At 55.4% G+C, this 21,471-nt stretch overlaps 1 protein-coding gene across 11 annotated transcripts in view; it reads right to left on the bottom strand.

Moving 5' to 3' along the window:
* KIFC3 (kinesin family member C3) overlaps positions 1–16,456 on the bottom strand; it is a 35,580-nt gene extending 19,124 nt beyond the window's left edge. For 2 of the 11 annotated variants that reach the window (XM_033845267.2, XM_033845265.2), the window contains exons 1-5: positions 12,993–13,057; positions 12,232–12,439; positions 9,518–9,660; positions 5,935–6,073; positions 2,816–3,018 (exon numbers count right to left, since the gene is read on the bottom strand). In XM_033845267.2, coding sequence (XP_033701158.2) covers positions 2,816–3,018; positions 5,935–6,073; positions 9,518–9,660; positions 12,232–12,439; positions 12,993–13,043 — 744 coding nt within the window. In that variant the 5' untranslated portion in view covers positions 13,044–13,057. Of the gene's footprint in view, positions 1–2,815; positions 3,019–5,934; positions 6,074–9,517; positions 9,661–11,856; positions 12,118–12,231; positions 12,440–12,992; positions 13,058–16,340 lie in introns of those variants that run through there. The other 9 variants (XM_073795526.1, XM_033845269.2, XM_033845266.2 and 6 more) reach the window with 8 other exon arrangements.
* Positions 16,457–21,471: the final 5,015 nt, after the last annotated feature.

The following is a 21,471-nucleotide window of genomic DNA, read 5'->3' as shown; positions in this document are numbered from 1 at the left end:
ACCACTAAGTGGTGACCCTAGGACTGGAACTCCTGCAGAGCAACGTACAGAAGACCAGAAAGGTCAATCTGTGCCAAACCACAGTGAGGCTGACAGGAGACCAGAGCACACAGAAGTGACACCTCACAAGGCACAGCACTTTACAGTTTACCATCCATTTTCCTGTCCAGCCCCATAACTGAGCTGCCCAATAACCACGAAGCAACATCTATTTGACCCAGTGTCGAGACTGGTAAATGTAGGCTCAGAGAGGAAGTGACTTGCTACAGCTGCACAGCCAGGACTGGAACCCTACTCACGTGATTCCAAATCCAACACCATTCCTGTAACAATGATTGGCGGTGGTGGCAGTGGCGACACCAATAATACTGGGTCATCTCACCAGGTACTGTTATTATGTCCATTTTAGAGATGAGGAAACTGAGGTGCGGAGCAGTAATTAACTAGCCCAAGGTCACACAGCTAATGAGTAGTGCCAAAGTCAGGATTTGAACCCAGCTCTAGGACCAAGTGGTTGGCCACAGCTCTACGGAGTCAGACTCTGCAAAGGGTGGCTCAGAGACCTGGAGCTTCAGGGGCATCTCCTGAGATATTTTTCAGAAAAGAACTGGCAGTCAGAAAATTCAGGAAAAAAATATGAGCAAAGACCAGGGACCATTCTGAATTCTCCAAATCATTCAGAGGCGTGGAGGTTGCGGGGAGGGGAGGGGAGGGGTCAGGCGCATCTGGAGAGCTGGCCCTCAAGGACACCAAAGAGGCTGACATGCTTGACCTGCAACTTCCCCTCTAAAAAGTCAGTCAATTTTGCTAATTCAAGGAAAAAATGTTTCTTAAACATTTGTTTAAAGTCGCAAAAGACCATACATTGTTATTTAATTTATATACAACGTTCAGAAAAGGTAAATCCATGCAAAGGAACAAAGAGAAAAGCAGAGCAGTGGTTGCCGAGGGTTGGGGGGAGGGGCACATGGGGGAGTGAAAACAGGTCTTCGCAGGGTGATAAAAATGTTCTACAATTAGACAGTGGTGATGGCTGCGTCACCAATATACTTAAGACCGTAAACTGTACACTTTAAAGGGGTGAGTTTTATAGTATGTGAATTACATCTCAGTCAAGTTCTTTAAAAAACAAAACTTGTTTCAAAAGTGCCCAGACAAACTAAATCAAGGGAAGGAGGAGCTCTTGCCACAGGTCAGACATGCGTCCTGCAGGGAGGGCCCTAGACCAGCCCCACAGCCCCATGGGGCAGCACCTCATGCCACGTTCCAGCTACACAAGCCTTGGTTCGCCCTGAGATTCATTCTGCTCCCCCTGCCACGGTCCCTTTGCACTGACTGTTCCCTCAGCTCAGAATGGATGCACTTCCTCTGCTCCGTGCCAGACCTCAGCTCCAGAGCCGCTTTCTCAGGGAGGCTGCCCCTGACCTCCCCTACGGTTCCTGATCTCCCCGACAAAGGCACGTGGTAGAAACCCTCATTCCCTGTGTGTGTACCCGCCTGCAGAGCCCTCGTTACCCTTCCAACTTTCATAAGTGCATGTAACAAACATCTGTCCTCCCCTAGACCACAGCCTCCGCAGGCCAGGGCGTGCCTGTCCACCTGGGCATCCCCACTGCTCAGCGGGGTGCCCATACAAACCAGGCGCCCAGCAGACATCTGAGGCAGAAACACAGGCGGGCACCGCAGGAGGCAACAGTGACACAAAGCTGGGGGGTCACACCTGCCACGAGGAGCTCCCATTAGTGGGGCAGACAGGCCCAGGGGCAGCAAACAATGGGGTCACTGTACAAGCGGGAGACACAGGGCACTAGGGATGCCCCAAGGAGGCCCACCCAGCGCAGCCAAGGACAGGTAGTCAGGACAGAGTCCTTGAGGACACGCTTGTAAGCTGGAAAGATGCTGCATTTTAAAAGTGCATGAAAATAACCTGCTGCCCCTGGAACTGAGAACAAGGCACGGTATTCAGTGATGTTCCCCCGAGTAGAAGGTCCACATGCTGGGAAATCACAGAGAAAGAAGCTGACCCAACCGAAAGCAGGGCTTTCCAGAGAGAGCTCAGGCCCAGGAGCTCAGGCATGGGCTCCAACATGGGGATGGTTTGGAGACAGGGCTGGGGACCTTGGGGAAGTGGGGAGGGTCAGACACAGGCACGAGAGACAGACACGGACAATTAAGAGTGGGGAGCTGAGCCCCAGAAAAGGGGTCTCGGGGCCTAGGTGGTGATGGGAAGGAGGGTGAATTAGCCAGGCATACGGAGGAGGGCTAGGGGTCAGCCCACAGGGACTGTGGCGTCCCCAGCGTCCTCCTGGCTAGCTAATAAAGGAGGAGCCCTAGAACCTTCACTTTCTAGGGCTTCCAGAGATTTGAGAGCTCCCTTCTCTCACTTGCACACACGCCAGCCTCTCATTTCCTGCCAGTTTTCCGTGGGGTGACCTCTGCAATGAGTTTGGTCCACCTGGGCTGCCCAAGCCAGGGCACCTTGGAAGATGGAGCGGACTCAGCACTGGCCTCGGGACGGGAACATCCCTGCGCTTTCCTGATCCACTCATGCCTACACGTGCTGCCTGTCACTTCTGGAGAGGGAGGTCCTGGCCCCTGCTAACCACGAGGAAGGGGGCGCACGGATGGCCAGCATGGGAGGCCCAGGCCTCTGATTCTCGCCACCTCGCCCTCTTGTGCACACCCAAGCCAGGAGCGGAGACCCCATCTGTCCATTATGCTGGTGGTCTGGTGGGTTCCGGGTGTCCTGGGCGATGTCCTCCGACCTGCTCCACAGTGGGCAGCGGCCTCAGCCCGTCCCATCCTCCCCAGGTACCTGATTCTGCAGCTGGGTGGATGTGGCTTGCTGATCACTGTCGCAGACAGCCAGCCTCTCCCGTAGGGCCACCAGCTCCTCCTGTAGCTGGGCTTTCTCCTCCTGCAGCTGGGACATGGCCTCCACCATCCTATGTACCACGGGGGCCGCACCTGGCGGCCCCGACAGGCTCGAGCACCTCCCGCTGCCAAAGAGCCGCCCACCTATGAGCAAAGTAGCCGCCGATCAGCAGGGCAGCAGAGGCCCCAGCCTGGCCGAGGAGAGGGGGCCCGTCATGGCAGGGGAGGGGGTGCAAGCAGAGGGGACGAGGGAGCCGGGCAAGGGCTGGGGGCGGCAGCAGCATGGGTTAGCCGGGGGCCTCCGGGGCCTGCCTCGGACGAAGCCGCTTCACAGCAGGCAGCTTCTGGGGGATGGAACTGCCTAGACCAGGACTTAGGAAAGCAGCTTCCACTGATTACTCCCCCAAAGCCTGTGTTCTAGGTCTGACGCGCACTACCCTCTCCATGGCCAGCCTGCGTGGACTTGCAGCTGAGAAAGACACAGCTCTAGCAACAGCTGTTCTCTCCTCAGAAAACACTATTCTTGGTGGAACATGATTTCTATAAACCCCAAACCCTCTCCAGAGTACAGAAGAGAGGCGGGGGCTCCCCAGCCTGCCCCCTGCCTTCCACAGGGAGTGGTTACCCGCACACAGAGAGGGAGCAAGTGGAGGTGTGCGTGTGCAAGGGACAGACAGCCCAGGACACGGGGACAGACACAGCACGTGGGCAGGAACACAGCCAGGCGCGCTCCCAGGTGGACCCCTGCGGGATTGAGCACAGGGACCTCACGGGCACGAGGAAGGGATAAACACAGGGGTGGGTGGCGCCTCAGCCTTCCACCGTCCTGTCACCGAGAGCAGAAGAGACACAGACAGACAGATAGAAGGACAGAGACACACAGTCAAGGCCTGTGACCCGCTAATGGGGCCTGGCATGCTTGTCACAGCTTGCTTTGATGGCCCCAAGAATGGCCACGGTCTCTGCAGGTGGGGAACTGGCAAGGAGGCGGGGCAGTGGGGCGGAGGAGAGGCTGGAAGGGCAGGGATCTTCAGGCAGCCCAAACTTGGCCAAAGCCTGAGAGGCAGGGCCAAGGGTCCAAGAGTGAAGCATGAAGAGTGGCATCTGCTGGCCACGAGCCTCCACCCTACCTCGGAGCACCAGGGTGTCTGGGCTCCGCCACACTGTGTGGGCAGGACGCGGTGGCGGGGGGATCCCAGACTCTGGAAACAAAGCCACCCGCACCTGAAGTCACACATCCCAGCTTCAACCCACAGGGAGGTGGCGAGTGTGCTGCTCACTGAGACAGCACAGAAGCCAAAGCAGCAGCCTGGCTTTGGGACTGGGCTGGAGCGGGGAGCGCAGATGGAGCTGATTCCAGGCTGGGCAGGACGTCTCCGCACTGGGCCCAGGAGAGGTAGACAGTGAGAAGCCGCTCTCACTCTAAAGGGAGCAGGCCACGCACACACACACTGCCTTTTCGCTTCCTCCCAACCCCGAGGGACAGCTCCGACTCAAGGCCCTCTGGAAAGCGGGAACAGGGGCCATCACCGGCTGGCTAGGAGCCCTGGCCGTGCGGCCTGCATGTGACACAGCATGCGTGGCACACACAGTTGGCCAAGCTTCTGCTCTCTGTTCTAGAGAGAGCGAGCTCAGACAGATGCTTCCAGGCCTGCACACGGGGCTGCCATGGGCAGCATGTGACCAGCACAGCCCTCTGCCCTCTGCAGACTGCCGTGGTGTGGCAGGAAATGCTCTTGACTCCAGGTCCAAGAGCTGGTTCTGCCACTTCAGACAAGCATGGGAGGGCCCCTCAGGGGCTTCCTTTGTAAAATGGGGACAATGGTCCTTATCCGGAGGCAACCTTGGGCAGGAGCCTGGATCCCACGAGGGATGCGCAGGTGTGAGTGAGTGTCACCCAGCAGGACATGGAATGGCCCTTCCTGCCCGGGACACTGCTCATCTCACCCTCAGAGCCCACAGCCAGGGGAGTTCACCTTGACCTGGGCACAGTGCCCGTGTGTCAGGGAAGCCAAGAGGGGCCCGGAGAGCACTTGCTGGGCAAGAAAAGACCTAGAGGAAGCTAAGGGACAACAGCAGCGGAGGAAGAGGTGAGATCAAAGGAGCACTTAAGGGCGGGGACTGAAGGACCTTTGCACCCTCATAGTAGGTCAGCTGTCAGTCCGAGTTTTCAGAAGACAGTTTTTTTCTCAGAGACCCTGCCTGGACACGGCCCCTCAAGGACACTCAGGCTCGGGGGTCCCATCCCCGGACCCACTGACAAGAGTCAGTCCTCCGGATTGGCTGGACGATGCCCCCCCTTCCACACCCCGGCCAGACCCCGACACCGGCCCCCGAATCAGTGCCGGGCCCACGGGTGAAGGCGGCTCTGGATCAACCTCAGAGAAGGGAGTGGTTCCTTCCACCTCGCAAGTTCAGACAACAAATCAAGCTCTGACAGGAGGAGGCAAACCCTCGCTCTTAGCCTTCCCCTCAGGCTCCTTGAGAAAGGCCAGCTCCTTTCCCCCCTCGCTCTTGGCCTTCCCCTCGGGCTCCCTGAGGATGCACTTTCCCAGTGACTGCTGGGCTCTGGGTTCTTGCTGGGGAACCCCACAAAGGGGGCACACAGCCTCTTCCAGAGCCTGTCAGCCTTGCCGGAGAAGAGCGGAGCCACCAGCTCCTCTCTCCCAGCCTCGACGCAGCAGAGCGAAGCGGTGTCCTAGGGCTTCTGGGTCCCTGATGGACCCACGGAGACAAAAGGAGGGGGTCAGGCCTCTCTCTGCAGGAGGTGGCGTCTTTGAGGCTGCCACCTTCACCCTGCTTTTGACAGGCGCTGGGGAAAAGACAAAAAGCGGGGAAATTCAACCCCAGCCCATGCCGGCCAAAGCTGCTTATCACCGGTGGCGCAGCGGCCCTGGGAGGCGGGTGTCCCTGGAGTGGGGACGGGCAGGCTGCAGTCTCTGAGTTCCACGTCCAGGGGGCCACCTCCAGGGGAGGAGGACGGTGTCTGGGACAAGAGCCTCCCCTCCGACACCGGCTTTAGCCTGGGCTGTGCCAGGTCAGCGGGCAGACTTCCTTTACCTGTTTTCTCTACATTCATGGTGCCACCAGCTTCTTGGGCCTCCCGGCCCCGCCTGGGGGCCGGCGCCTGCCTCTTCGGGAGTTTCTCTTCTTTCGCCCCCTGACTCTTGCTCTCGCACCCCTTGTCCCGCAGGGCCTGCTGCCAAGACACAACCAGAATCCTCACGTGAAGGGGGAGGGGGACTGTGGCGGGGAGGGGACCCCCCCTTGAGCCTGAGGACGGTGCGCTCCCGGAGCTGGTGAGGACCTCAGACCCGGCCAGCCCATCCCTCACGCTGTGGGTGGAGACAACGAGGCCCGGAGTCTGGAAGAAAACATGCCCAGATCTCACAGCAAGGGGGGGGCAGTGCGTCCTCCTGGCCCCCATCAGCAGCCAGCCCTCTGTGCCAGCAAACAAGGTTCCTGGGCACTTAGAAACCCTCAGGTGAAGCTCACTCAGCTGACCTGTGAGCCCCGAGCCACCACTGCAGTGGCCTGATCGCTTCAGGTGCACTGTCCCAACATTCACAGGCTTGTCCAGCCCCACCAGGCACACGGCAGTCTCAGGGCAATGCCCGCCGCCCCCACCATGATGTCAGCTGCCCTCACCTTCAAACGGCACCAGCCTGGGACTGCCTAGGAGGGGGCACCCGGGTCCATATGAGCAGGGAAAGGCCGTGGCCCACCCCCCAACATGGCTATCCGGGACCGCAGGACCCTGTCTCTAGGTCAAGGAGGAACCAAGGCAAAGAAGGCTGCGGTAGAACAGACCAGTGAACTGGTGGGGAGACGGAGGGGAGAGGCAGAAAGAGTCTCTCACGCAGAGAAAACCACCTGCAACTCACACAGAAAGACGTCCAAGGCAAGCAGCAGAACCACACGTAAAGTGCGATTCCATTTAAGGATAATGGAAATAAAAGAGGCCTCCAAAAAAAAAATCTGGGGAAATATACACTGGTTTCCTCTGAGAGGTCGGATGATGGTGCAGGGGCTAAGAGGAGAGATATGCAGCATTTAAACTTTGGGGGAAATCAAAAGAAACTTCACCGAGAGAGAGTGGGAAGAAAGGAAAGCCTTTACATTTCATTTTGCATCTTTTTGGCATTTGCATTCTTAACCTCCTAAGCATCTATGGTGTACTGCTTTGTTGTCTCTGATAACAGAAGTTAGCTGGCAAGGCGGATTACAGACACTTTTGTGCGTGTCTTTGTGCCCACCTTATTCAAAACAAAAAGACAAATGCTACGTTTAAAAAATGTTCAGAGCCTGGGGTCGGAAAGGCCTGGGTGTGAAGCCTGGCTCAGGTGAGCTGTGTGACCCTGGGCAAGTTACTTACCTTCCCTGGAGTTTCATTTCCTCATTCTTAAAACAGCAACTCTACTTTCTGCTTGAGAAGGGAGGGTGGTGAGCAGTCTCTCGTATTTAGGAAAATTCCCACGACTTAATTTTGTCCCCACCCTGTGACCAACTGCCACACCAGCACGAGCAGCCTTGTCACTGGTGGCGGCAACGGGGGCAGCTGGAAGTTTCCATTTGCCGCCCAGAGCAAAGGTTACACTATTTCTGGCCTGTTGGCCAAGCCACAGGATGGGCAGGCAGGCCCCCGGGGGGTTGGGAATTTCTGCAGCCTCCGAAGGGAGCGACTCAGGTTGTAACTGCTTGAGAAGCTGGCAGGGGACCCACCGGGTCCCCTCACTGTGTCTGGGTCCCTACTTGGGCCCCACATCCGCCGCCCACCTTGAAGCCCCTATGAACAGAACGAAGCTTCAAGGGCCCAGGACACAGCTGTGGAAACTGGTTGCTGGTGGGAGCTTCTCAGATCCTCAGCAGACCTGCTGACCCCAGGACTCAGCGGCAACCACAACGCAACACCCCATAATCAAAATCCGAGAACAGAGCCTCCGCCCAACTCAAGCCTGCTGGTTTCTGACCACCTCCCGATTTAATTACCAACGGCTCAAGTCATAAAAAATGGTTTCTTTAACATAAAAACAGTTTCTTTAACTGTCCCTGCAACGTGCTTTTCTCGCAGACCTTACAGATAAAAGAAGGACCATTCGGTTCCATTTTCAGATGAACCACATAAGAAGGGCGGACAAAAACCCAGAAGCCCAAGACTGTCCCTGAAGCGACAAACAAGGGGTCCATGTTCAGACCCGGCTTGGGGCCACACGAGGGAGGACAAACACAAAGGGCACGTATTTCCCACAGCCCCTCCTGCCCTCCATCTGCATGTGTCCCTTCAAGGCGGCCCCCTCATGCACAATCTTTCTTGCGGGGAGGGGCCTTGGCAACACCCCCAGATAACTCTGGTCCTTCATCCTCGGCCACTATGTCAATGTTTGCGCATACATTTGTGATCATTTGATTACTCCTGGCCTCTCTGCTGGACTGCTGGGTCTATTTCTCTTCTCTGCTGTGTGCTGGCACCTAGCAGAGTAGGCACTTCATAAATATCTGTTAACAAACGCATCCATTTAAAAATTACAGAGCCTGTGCTATCCTGAAATTGCTCAAGCTGTAGCTGCATGAATGCATCGGTATTTGTTTAAGGATCTCTTTGCAATCAGAAACAATACCGAGGATCAGTTAGATAAACCCTGAAGTGGACTATTATGCAGCAGTTTAAAAGAACGAGGTAGTTCTCTACATACTGACAGGCGTGAAGAAATAACCAAGACTTACTGTTGAGGGAAAGAGCTAGTCACAGAACAGAAGGTAAAAATAAAGAAGAAAAATTGTATAAATCCAATGAAGTGGTTGTACAGGAAAGATAAATAAACACCAAACTCTTAATAGTGGATTTCTCAAAGCTACAGGATGACGGGAGACATTCAATTTCTAGATATTATATTCCTGCCACGTGTGAATTCTTTACACCATGTGTTATAAAGCTCATCATGTTCAGATCCCAACTTGCTGTGTGACCACTAGCAAGTTACTTGACCTCTCTGAGCCTCCCTTACTTCATCTATAAAACTCACATAAAACGGTAACCGTGTCTTGGACTGATGTGAGACATACAATACATGCCACAAAGCCTGGTACAAAGTCAGTGTTCAATGAGGAGCAGCTATTATTATTGCTATCATGATGTATTAATTCTACAACCAAATACTACACATATATACGTAAAGTTTGTCTTTTGAAAGATAACTGCAAGAGAAAAGAACCCAAGTTTTGGCAAAGTCCTCTGTCTAGCTTTAGGTTCTCACTTTAAACGAGGAAATGTAAATAAGTATTGCCCCATGGACTCATATGCCCCAGTGGGAATAAACAGCTCCCCTAAAAACCTGCCCATCTTCCCAATAGCTCCTCACTGAAGGCCCCACAGTTCCCACTTTAACACTTCAGCCAGGGCGTGGCTGAGAAGCTGCTGTCATCTCCTGTGAGATCTCCCCCAAGCTAACCTAATAAGCACATTGCCCCATTCAGGCAGGCTCAGGGTGGATGTGCCGTGAGGAGCTTGGCAAGAGGCAGAAGGCAGGCCCCCAGCTCTCCCTCCCTGCTTCCCTCCCCGGAGAAGGAAGCTGCTGGAGCTCAGAGGGCCACGGCACACTGGCCCAGCTCGAGCCCTGGCATTTCTGACCGCCCCAGGGCTCACCTGCAGGGTCAGGTAGAGCCTGTGAGGGCTCCCGGGGCTCGCCCAGTCCACGCTGAGGGCTCGGCACTGAGCCAGGGCCGGGCGAGCTGCACTTCGGGTGCTGGAGTCCTCGTCGCCGCCAGCCGGGCTGTCTCTTCCACGCCCTGTCCCAGGACAGAGGAGACGGGTGAGATGCTTGACGCTGGCTGGAGACTGCTGGCCGGGGACCACTGGCCAGGGCCGTGGCTGAGCTCCCCTTTCACACACTCCAGGCAGCCCAGGTGCTGCCAGGAAGGACTCACACGCCCTCACATGCCTGCCCTACACAGAGGGAAGGCCTGGCACTCGGCGGGGGCTGCGCTCCTTCCTAACCACAAGCCGCCCTGGGATCCTCTGCAGGAAGTCGCCCAAGACCCCGCGGGAGGCGGCGGGCTCCCCTCCCTCCACGGTGGCGTTAGGGCTGGCACCTGCCCACGAACACCCTCTACAGACAGCAGCAGAAGGAAGCTGATGCCACCCTGGCTGCGCTAATCTTCACAGGAGGTGCACCCTGGGGCCGCGGCCTCATTACCGAGGCTGCCTCTAGGTGGCAATTTCTCCCCTGCCTTCATAAAGACCAACCCCACGCTGGGTGGCGTGGTCCCTGCAGCCTCCAAAAACACACTCAGGACCAGTTAAGGCACATCCGCTCGAGCCTCTGACACACCGCCTCCCTCACTGGGTGCGGGGAGAGGGCTGCAGCAGTGACACCCCATTCACCCCTCCCTTGACCCACCTCCAGAGGCTGTGGGACCAGACGGGGCGGGAGAGGGGATTCGCCTCACAGGGCAAGCCGCAGAGCTCCCACCCTGGGGGGCCATCACATCCTGAATGCCAGCACTGGGCCAAGTGCTTTCCAGGCCTTATTGCCCTTCTTGATCCTCAGTTTCCTTCTCAACACAATGGGCATAAGGAACCAAGCTCAGTCCTGCGATGAGGATTAAACGGGGCGACACATGTAAAGTGCTCACACAGAAGGTAGCCAGCAATGCAGGCCATCAGCTCCTCACAACAACGCTGAGAGGTAGGAACTGGAGACCCAGAAGGGTTAATAATGTGCCCAGGGTCACACAGAGCCAGTATTCCAGTCCCATGTGCTACCCCACCCTCTGCTTGCCTACCCTTCTCAAGGCAGCAATAAGAGGGGGTTGGCGGTAGAGAGGCCCAGGGACATCCACACTGGCTGAGGCTCTACCCAGTGGCAGGCACCACGCTTAGCATTTCACACACACGATTTCACTGGACCTTTGTCTTAAATTTTAAAAGTAGATAAAGGTCTGTATGGTCATATAATCCTCATAACACTAATTTAAGAGACCAATACACACACACATAAGACTAGGAGGAACTATATAAAATGTTTAGTGACAGGCTTATAGGTGATTCTTATTTTCCTTCTTATACTTTTCTGTGTTTTTGTTTTGGTTTCGTTTTTTAGTTTTCCAAGAGAACAGGGTTTTGTTTTTTTTCAATTCTTGCTTTCTTTCTTTCTTTCTTTTTTTTCTTTTTCTTTTTCTTTTTTTTTTTTTTAAACCAGAAAAGCAATACTGTTCATTCATCTTTAATCCTCTGGACAACCTTGTTGGGTAGAGACCATCTTCAGCCCCTTCCAGACAACTGGGGCTACCTGATCCAAAAGCCCAAGCTTTCCCCGGCGCCCTCCAGGGTCACCCCCAGCCTCACTGTCCCCTGCAGAGAGACCTCGGAGGACAGCGCTCTGGCTGCCACCTATGGCACAAGTGTGATGAGAGAGAGGGAACTGGAGTTTGCTATGTGCCCTCTCTGGGCCTCAGTTTTCCCTTCTGTACATAGAGGGGGGCTTGGACCTGATGTCCTGGAGGGACTCTGCCAGCTCAGACAGTCTGGCAATCTCCCCGTAGGTCAGGGGCAGTCAGACAGCAAACCCCTGAAGGCATCTTGTCTGAAGATGCCCCCGCCCCCACATTTACAGGACAACCTACCCAAGCCAAGGCTGGCAGACAGTCATGGGGCAGCTCCCCGGTCCTGACGATCTAGCTCCCACCGGGAATCAGAGGAGCTGCCCACTTCTTGACGCTGGAGGCACCAGGGGACATGACCCAGAAAGGAGAGCTGCTGTTGACAGCTCCCCCAGGGGCACAGCGGGGGCCCAGACTCGGGGGCTCCCTCACTGCCCACCTGCTGTCGGGGCCACCTTGGATGGCACCTAGAAGGAGCGCATGGCACCCACTCCCTGCCAGGCCACGCTCCGGAGCAGCCTCCGTCCACTCCTCGCCATCCGCGGGCGAGCCCTGGCGGAATCAAGTGTCAGATCCGCGCAGGGCACCGGGCAGTTCACCTACCTTGTTTACCGGTCGCGGGCAGAAACCGGAGCGAGACCACGAGCGCTCCGCCGCCAAGGACAGGCGGATCGCAGAGCCACAGCCACCTGGCCGGGCCAGAGAGCGCGTGGCTATGCGCGGCGTTCTCCCCCTGCGCTACAGACTGCGTTAACGTTTAACTCGGCGTCCCCGGCGTCTCTTTACAGACCGGCGCGGGGCAGGAGCGCCCAGCGAAATTGACGCCCTGACTCCACGCCCGGCTCGCGGGCTGCCGATACCCTGTAATTACCTGACAGCTCTGACTGAGCCTAGGAACTTGCCAGAAACCCCGATCTCATCGCTGGTATCTGGAGGAAGGAAAGGAAATAAAGAGGCATTTTAAAAATGCGGACTCACCAGTTCTCAACCTCCCCGGGCCGGTGTGTGGGAAAGGGCGGGCGGCCGGGCTGGCTGGGGCGGGGCGAGCCATCCCCGGCTCGGGCTCCCCGGCCCGGCCCACTCGCCACAGGCCGCGCAGCGAGGGCGTGGCTCCCAGGTTCCACGTCCTGCGAGACGGGACCATGGCCCGGCGGGGCTCAGCGGCCTCCTCCGGGCGTCGGGCAGCCTGCGGAGAGAGCAAGAAAGCGAGATTGAAGCCCGCTAGCCGGAACCCTCCGCCCCCATCCCAAGCTGATCGGAGCCCACTATCTGGAAGGGTCCGCTGAACTGGGTCACCTGTAAACCAGAGCCCCAACTCGAATGTCCCCCAAGGAGCCCCTGGGCTCACAGGCTGAAACAGAGCCTATCACCATTTCAGGGTACTAGTTAAGGAGAAGGGAGGCTCAGAAGTGGGCAGGGAGCCCATCAGGTGTTTCTGCAGCGCAATGTGGAGACCCCACATCTCAGCCCCTCCACTCGGAGCCTGGCAGCATAAAGACAGGTAGGTCACAGCCCCACACGGAGGAAGCACCAGTCAACAGCGTCTCCATGAATCTATTCAGAAGGGGCCTTGACTGCGGCTGTGACATCAGGCTTTACATATAGCAAATTCTCTTAAAATCAGCTCATTCTTGTATTCAACTAGCCTTCACACTGTACCTACAACTGGCAGACACCGAGCTAGGATTTGAAATACAAAGATTCATTCATTCCTCATTTAATAATTATTTACCCAGTACCTGCTGTGTGCCAGGCACCTGCCAGGGGTCCTCTTTGATCAGGAGAGACATGGCCTCAAAGCTCCCTGTCAGGAGGGAGGTAAACACTTCAACAAACCTCCACAATCAAAACAGGATGCAGGGAGGCACCAGGTGGTATGGAGAACGGGGGTGGGTGTGGGGAACACTGGTCTGGGTAGAAAGCCCCATGGGGCCCTTATGAACAGAGCAAAGGAACAGAACAGACTTCTTTTACTGCACAAGTCTTTATTGAGTACCTATTGTGTGCAAAGCAGCTCCGAGGGCATTTAAGGTGACATCAAGCTGTGACACCAGACTCAGAAAACAAGTAATGCCATTTACAGAAGAAGCCAAGTCAGCTCGGAGGGGCAACGTGGAGTTTGCTTTTGGTTTTAAAATGGAGTTGGAGGCACCCAAGGACTTTCTAATGGCGCCACCTGGGCTGTAGGCCACTTTCCCTAACCCTCACTGCACTGACCACTCTCTACCAGGCAGTAAAGATATCTGTTTGAACAGTGTCCATCTCCCCTGACCCTCTATGGCTGCCCAGGGTGGGTCCCACAGCACCCAGCCTAGAGCGAAGCTACATCCACACCAAACATCTGGTGATGGCTTTTGGGTGAAGGCCCGGAAATGAATGCACACAAAAGCTCAAACTTAAGCTTGGAAGAGAGCAGGGCTGGAGATGGAGACACAGAACCGGGAGGCTGACGGGGGTCCCTGTGGCACAGGTGAGAATGCAATCACCAAAGGTGGTGCAAGATGAGAGGCAACCAAGAAGGATGGAGCTCACTCCAAGTGGGAAGAAAAGCTGGAGAAGGAAGGTCAGAGGTGGCAGGAGCACCAGGCAGGTGCAGAGTCCTCAGAGGTGACCGGAGAGTAAGGGGGAAGGAGAGGATGGTCAGTTCCCAGGGAACCATGCCACGGAGAGGTCAAACTGGAAGAAAGGTCAGTGGAGCAGGGCAGAGGGCAGATGTGGGAAGGCCCAAGGGGGATGGGGGCTAGAGGAAGCTGCCACTTCCTTCACTTTGGAGAAGCTGGCTAGGATGGGAAGGAGAGGATGTGGTATTTAGCATAGGAGAGATGTGCACATGCTGGGTCAACAGAGGGACAGGAGTGACTGAAGCATCGAGAGGCAAGAGAAGAGTGCAAGGATGGGCGGCCTGAACATCTGGTGACCGATGTTCGCAGAGCTGAGCCCTGGAAGAATGCCAGGCTCCTGACTAGGGCGTCATGGTCGCTGCCTTCCTGGACTAAGGAAGACAACTTGGAGGAGGAAGGAAGCTCCTGGGTGCAGTCTCCCTGGGAGGGGGCAGGACTGCCGGCCAAAGGGTGGGTTGGAGGCTAATCCAATATGGGGGCAGCTCTGCTGAGGAAATGGGAGATGGAGCAGTGTGGAATGGAAGGAACCAGGAGGAACCAGATGTCCCCTTCTCCAGGCTGCTTGGCACGGAGCTGGGCGCACAAGCAACCCTGAGGCTCAGCTGCCCAAGGGATGAGGAGGGAGTGAGACAGGCTCCACCTGCATGCCAAGCTGCTGGGAAGGTGAGATGGCGGAGGACACTGAAGGTCGATGTCACAGTTGAGGGAGAAGACTTTTAAAGGGCATCAGCTAAGTCTGAGGGGGTCAGGGACAGAAGGAGACAATATTTCGTTGGTTTCAGGAAGGGAAGTTGGGAGGCAGTCAGGAAGATATCAGGAAGAAAGAGGAAGGATGTGTGCAAGATGCTGAAAAGGAAAAAGCAGCTGAATTTAGCAGCCTGAGGGGTGTGAAGGTCAAAAGTATCAAGGACTTTCAAACAGCCCAAGGCTGGAGACTCAAAAGCCTAGGTCATGGGGCGAGGTGACGGGGGCATATGAGTAGAGTGGTTATGACCGAAAGCTGCTTCAGAACCCGGCTGTGCCACTTACTAGATGTGTGACCCTCGGAGAATTACTTTGTCTCTGTGCCTCAGTATCTCCATCTGTGAAACGGGGAGAACTCTACCTTATAGGGTTGGTGTAAAGTTTAGACAATCATATATACAATGTTCAGAACAATACTGGCATATACAAAGAATACCCAAATTTTATTTTTTCAGTGACCTCTATCCAGTGGTGGGTGGATGCAGAGGGCTGGCTGCAGGAGAGCCAGCACCTGCCTCTCTGGGTTTAGGCCGGGGTGGTAGAGCTACAGCCCCCTTGCCCCAGACCAGGGATATTGCAATGACTGGGGGACACATTTGACAACTGCCCAGAGACTGCTGCCCAGGAGGCTTGGTCTCCCTGGGAGAGCGGGCAGAATGTCAAGGAGGTTGAACAGGGGCTGGACTTCCCCTCCGCACAGTCACACGTCCTGGGTTTTGCAGGTCAACCCAGATTTCAAAATCTCTGCTCCCTGGTGTCCATAAGGACAGCAGAACTCATGACCCTGCGTCCCTAAAATCCAGTCACTGCAAACACAGGGCCCCATTCTGAGACTGCATTCCTTGCAAATGACTCTCAGGCCAAGGAGAGGGTTACTTTTGTCAAGGGCATGGGGAACAGCCTGGGCCAGCGTACCGTGCTCACTCAGCCTCAGGCAGACAGAAAGCCAGAGAAGATGAAAGGCCAGGGGTGGCCACGACCCCAAACCTTGAGACAGATGTGTGTATTGGCGGGGGTTGGGGTGTCGGAGGTGCAAATGGTACCAATTTATATGCCGCTTCCTCTTTAAAATCTGCCAGGACCAGGCCCTTCACTGCGCCAGAGTTCTGCTCTAACTCACAACAGGGGGTTGAAGGAGGTGGCTTCTGGCTCGCCCTTCCTGCTGGGCCCGCTCCCCCCCCCCCGGCCCCCCCTCCGCCAACCGCCCCAGGCTACCGCTGTCAAAGGCTCAATTTCGCCCACTGCCCAGGACGGCACCGGCCCAGGCCCTCCTTCCTAACCTGGGCTGGCCCACCCCATCCCGGCCCTGCGAAGGGGAAAGTGAACTGCCCAGGGGACCTACGGGGTGGCAGGGCCCGAAACTGCAGCCTTCAGGGGAGCCCTGCGGATGCAGGGACCTCTGCCAGGGGAGGGGGCGGCGCTGACGGGCACGCGGTTCCCCGGCAGTGTCCGGCTTTCCCGGGCCATTGAAATCGGAAAGGGGGTCCCGAGGCTGCTTGGATTCCAGCGGACATGCCGCCCCCATGCCCTGCTCGGCTCAGACTGGACGGCGCAGGGGGGTGGGGGGCAGGATAGCGCAGGGCCGGGTCTCCGGGGCCCGGCCCTCTCTGCGCCCCCCAACGGGGCCACGCAGGGGGATCCAGGACGCGGCACCCCGAACGACAGGCCGGGCGGAACCCGAGCGCCCAGCCCGTCCTCAGCCCGCCCGAGCCCCGGACTCACCGGCCTGGTGGAGGCAGGATCCCTGCGTCGCCGCAGCGCCCGGGGCTCGGCCCGGCCCTCCAGCGGGAGGCAGCTCCACGCCGCCGCCTCCTCGGCCCGCCCCGCTCCCGCCCCTCTCTGGCCCCTCCCGCACACTTTCCACAGGAAATGATTAACTCCGGGCCGCGGCGCGTTCCCATGGCAACCGGCTCAGACCCAGGTGGGGGGTGGTGGCGCGCGCGCACACGCACAAACTCACACTCGCACGTGGGGCCGCCCATTCTGCTCAGACCTTCCCGTTGAGTGTCCCCACGCCCCACAGACGCCCGTGCACACGTGCGCTCTCACCCCTGGCGCACACGCACCTTCTACGTGCTCACATACATAGACAGTATACGTGGCTCTCACGTATGTTTGCACACATGCTCTAGTGAGTCCACATGAACACATTCACGGTTCTCACACACATCCCCGCGCTTTTGCACTTAAACTTACACTTTCGTTCTCACCCCCTCAAAGCCTAGTACTACAAAACTTTCGCACACAGTAGTTACTACTCACAGGCATACTTACAAGTGCTCCCTGGCTACCCTTCACACACTCTCACAACCTCTAGTACACGTCTTCTTGACCTTCTAGCGTGCACACTACACACTCTTACACAATCTAGCTAGTACGTGTGCACACTTGCACATTCTCACGCACTTTCCACGTGCACTCACATTCCTGTACGGTGCTCAGACTTAACCCCATGCTTTCCCACGAATGCTGCACATGCGCCTGAGTACACAATCCATTTGCACACGCTCACACACGTTCTCACACGCTCTCTGACTCTTTGTCACACTACAGCCTGTACATGCTTTAAAACCCCAGTACACGCTTCCACACACGCTCTAGTTAGTGCACACAGGCATGCACTGTCACACATTAGCACACGGGTTTTCACACACATTTCTCACTAGTTCTATTAGGAATACACAGGCCAGGTTGCCTGCCCACAGGACACCACCTGCTGCCCCCCGCTCCTCAGCCACCCTATTCCCCTCTCGCACCCCCTCAATAGATAAGCGTCTTGCAGAGCAGGGAAGCTGTTTGGGATTTTTTAAGGTAAAATATTCCTTTGCATTCCAGTGAAAACACGTTCAGAATGCAGCCGCTCCGGAGCAGGCAGAAGCTCCTGGTGTAGCCGCAGATGGCCCTCCTCATAGGATGCCCCAGAAGCAGCCTGGGGAGGCCAGGCAGCCGGCCGGCCAAGGAGAACCAGCTGACCCGGAGGAGCCACTCTGTTCTTTGTCTCCCAAACAGAGGCGGCATTTCACTCCAGTGTCAGCAGCAATATTCCCCCTCCAGGGTGTGGAAGGAGGAGAGAGAAAAGAAACTCAGAGGCCAGCCCAGTGCAGGCTGATGGTCCCGCAGACAATCCCGGGAGGGGGGCGCTCTGCCTCTTCCTGTTTAACAGGGGACGACGGCCCGCTGGCCTGGGAGGAGTGAGGAGGGGACTGGAGGGGGGCGTGCAGCTCCAGGTGGTTCTGTCTCTTGCTGCTGAGCAGGCGCTGGGCTGGCCGTCAAGAATCTCAGCCAGAGACAGAGCCAAGGTTCTGGGCCTCGGATTGTTCTGGACGCCAGACCAGGACACTCACAATCCCCCTACTGCAAGTGGGTTCGTGTGTGTTTTATTTTCTCACTGAGATGTCCCAGTGCAGGCCCAATAGAGGGTGCCTGTCACGCTTCTGGAATGGTTCCCTGGAGAGAGAGATTTCTAGCTAAGAACCCCAGATAATCCTCCCAATGGGAGAGCAGGCCATAATTTGAGAGGTACCTTCTCTGAATCCCCCTGCCTGCCCTCCAGACAGCACTGGTCAGGGGGACCGCAAGGTTGGATGAGGGCAAATTTTCTCTAGATTTCTGACCAAGTATCTCCCTTTGTTACAGACCTAGCCTTTGATTGAGGAGGGCAGTGGGGTAGGGGTGTCTGTCTTTAAAGTCCTGATATAGAACCGGAGGCCATGTCTTACTTGTGGTCTGTTCGTTGACATTAACTGCAGGTTCCTTCCAACAAAGCCAAAGCCAGATTTTTAAATTAATAATAACATTTATTGTTCCTTTTCTCTGATTACCAAAGTAATAGATGTTCATTGTAACCGTAATCCCACCCACTAGAGATAAATGCTGCCAACATTTTAGTACAGTTTTTTTTCCTCTGTGCACATAATAGTGACCATTTATCCACAGCTATCACTGTGCCAGGCACTGCACTGAGCTCTTTAAAAACAAGATCTCATGTAACCCCGAACACCCTTTGAGGTGGGTATCGTCATATCCTCCATTTTCAGGAGGGAAAACTGAGCCTCCTGAAGTTCATTCACAAACTCAGTGTGTGGTAGCGCTGAGATATGAACCCAACAGGTGTGTGTATATATACATATACACAAACATATAGCACTACTATATGTATATAGGTGCCGGAGTTTAAGTTCAAAGCACCTTGGGACTTCCCTGGTGGCGCAGTGGTTAAGAATACACCCACCAATGCAGGGGACACGGGTTCAATCCCTGGTTCAGGAAGATCCCACATGCCGCAGAGCAACTAAGCCCGTGCGCAACTACTGAGCCTGCGTGCTACAACTACTAAAACCGGCGCGCCTAGAGCCCTTGCTCTGCAACAAGAGAAGCCACCACAATGAGAAGCCCGTGCACCGCAGTGAAGAGTAGCCCCCGCTCGCCACAACTACAGAAAGCCTGCGCTTAGCAACGAAGACCCGACGCAGCCAAAAATAAACAAATTAAATACATACATTTTTTTAAAAAAGTTCAAAGCACAGTGAAGGAAAAAGAAAATTGAGACATGTGAGGAAGCATTTTCCGAATTCCAGCAAAACTCTGCCTTGAAATGCAAAACCGATTTGCTTCATGATTGTTGGAATTTAAGATTGCACAATGTCAGGAACTACATACCAATGACTTCAAGGTCATTTCTATCCCAGAAACTTCACTGATGGTGTGTTATGGAGGCTGCCAATTCTCCCTGGCCATACGGAAAGTGAAGGATTTGCCAGAAACTCGGCCACCGCAACACTGAGGTCCTGAACTCATGAGTGAGGACTCTTGAGTTCAAGAGTGGACTCAGCCTTTGGCCTTGACCTCCTGCCTACCTCCTGGCAGAGGCATAAGGGTCCCACGATAAGGGTCCCTCTTGTGAGAGGGCCACAAGAATGCAGTAGCCAGAACACTGCAGACCCATACGTACATCTACCCCATCCCTCGAGGGGGGGCGTGAGGGGCAACACCATTGTTGTTCAAAGGGCTTGAAACCCCTTAACTTTCAGGCATCCATCTGAGAGGTAGCCAAGGGCCTGAGCGTTCTTCTGCACAGAAGGCAGCAAGGAGGGGGCAATAACAAGCCAGACTGTCTTTAATCTGATTCTCGTAGCACCCCCGAGTAAAGCACACCTAAGATTTACATGATTTTCCAGTTTAAATGACTTGAGATTCGATCACCTCCAGGCCTTTGCAATGCTATTCTCCCTGCCCAGAAGGCCTCTCTCCTCACCCCACTCCCACCTGCCTCTACCCACCTTCACCTGGCCGGCTCCTGCTGTCCTTCAAGTCCTTCAAGCTTAGAGGTCACCTTCCTTGACCCTCCCAGACACCACAGTCCCCTGACCTCTCACCCCACTGCAGAACCTCCCACACTGGATCGTAAAGGCCTCTCCTGTCTACAACATGGTCTCCTTGAGGGCAGGTCCTTTCCTGGCTTGATCACAGGTAAAGCCTCTGCTACAGATTCAGCTCCTACAGGCACTAGGTGCCTGGCATCACATCAGTTTTCGCTGAATAAATAACTAGATCACTTAGAATTTAGAGGGAGAGAACAGGTTGCATTAAGCGTATCCAAACAGACTTTCTTCCCATGTAAGTTAACGATACGTCTTATTTTCAAAAGCAAGTAAGTGAAAGGATCCTTAAGGAATTATTTCAATGTGGTCAGTAAGGAGCACCCTGCAGCTGTGAATACGGTATCTGTGCACAGTCCTGGGTAGCAGCTTCTGGAAGTCAGAGAATACCTTCTGGAGCTGAGTCACATAGTGAGTAATCCTGACTCAATTAGCCACTGTTCTGAAGCCACATTTTCCAGTAGCCCTGAAACAGCCCCGTCATGGATAGCACAGAGAGAGCTGGGAAGCTCCCGGAGGGACGGGCGGGGCTCTGCACCCAGCCCTGCAAGCATTCATCGTACTCCTCACCAGCAGCAGGACACGGGCCCTCAACCTCTGAGCATATCGGGGGGCTGGCCCTTGGCTCACACCTGCCAGCTCTGAGGAAGCCACGCTCCTCAGTGGACGTGAAGGGGCTGGGTCTTGCACAACCCCGGGAGGCACTGTAAATCCTGTCTCTCTCCTCTGCTACAGACTCAGCTCCTACGGGCACTCCGTACCCAATAGATATTTGAACAAGTGGTACCTTTCTCTCCCTTCTCCATTTCCTGCTCCTTCCGTACCCTCCCTGTCCAAGGGTGCCTTCCTTCTAAAAGCTGTATTAACTGGGGAAACAGTTCTCCCATTTCCAAACCAAGGCAACCCTCCCCTCAATAAAACCACCTTGCTCTAAAATCTCTAGACAGTGACTGCCTCTCTGCATTTGGCAGGGAGATTGGACTTCAGCAGCAATTCCCAGCTCTTAGGTGAGGGGCACCTGAAACCTCTTGATGACGAACTTGGCAGAGAGACCCAGCCCGCAGCATTCCAGGGTTGAAAGCAAATGGGGGTTTGTTTCCGTTATCATTTCCCATCGTCTAAACAATGAGAGGAATGCAAACATCGAGGAGATATGTAATTAAGCATCAGGTAATAAAAGGATTTAAGAAGGATGGCTATGAGAGATGAGCCCTGCCGCCACCGCCCTCCCTCTGAGTCAGCCCTTCCCTGGGATTGTCCAGAAGCCTGGGCTCCCTCTCCCAAAGCTCCCTCCCTAGCTTCTCTTCTTGCTTCTAAATCATTCTCTCTCCTTGTTCTAAGCCAAGACATGCATTATTAACATCATTTCCACTTTTTCTCCAACTTCCCCATTCATTTTTCCCCTCTGCTGCAAATTCTAGGTAGCTGAAGTTTTTTTTAACTTTAATTTTTATTTTTCCTGCACAAGGGCAGGA

The sequence above is a fragment of the Tursiops truncatus genome, chromosome 19 (assembly GCF_011762595.2).
Source record: "Tursiops truncatus isolate mTurTru1 chromosome 19, mTurTru1.mat.Y, whole genome shotgun sequence".
In the NCBI taxonomy this organism is placed as follows: domain Eukaryota; kingdom Metazoa; phylum Chordata; class Mammalia; order Artiodactyla; family Delphinidae; genus Tursiops; species Tursiops truncatus.
Note: the sequence above shows the minus strand (reverse complement) of the source record. Positions and strands in the feature narration are given on the sequence as shown.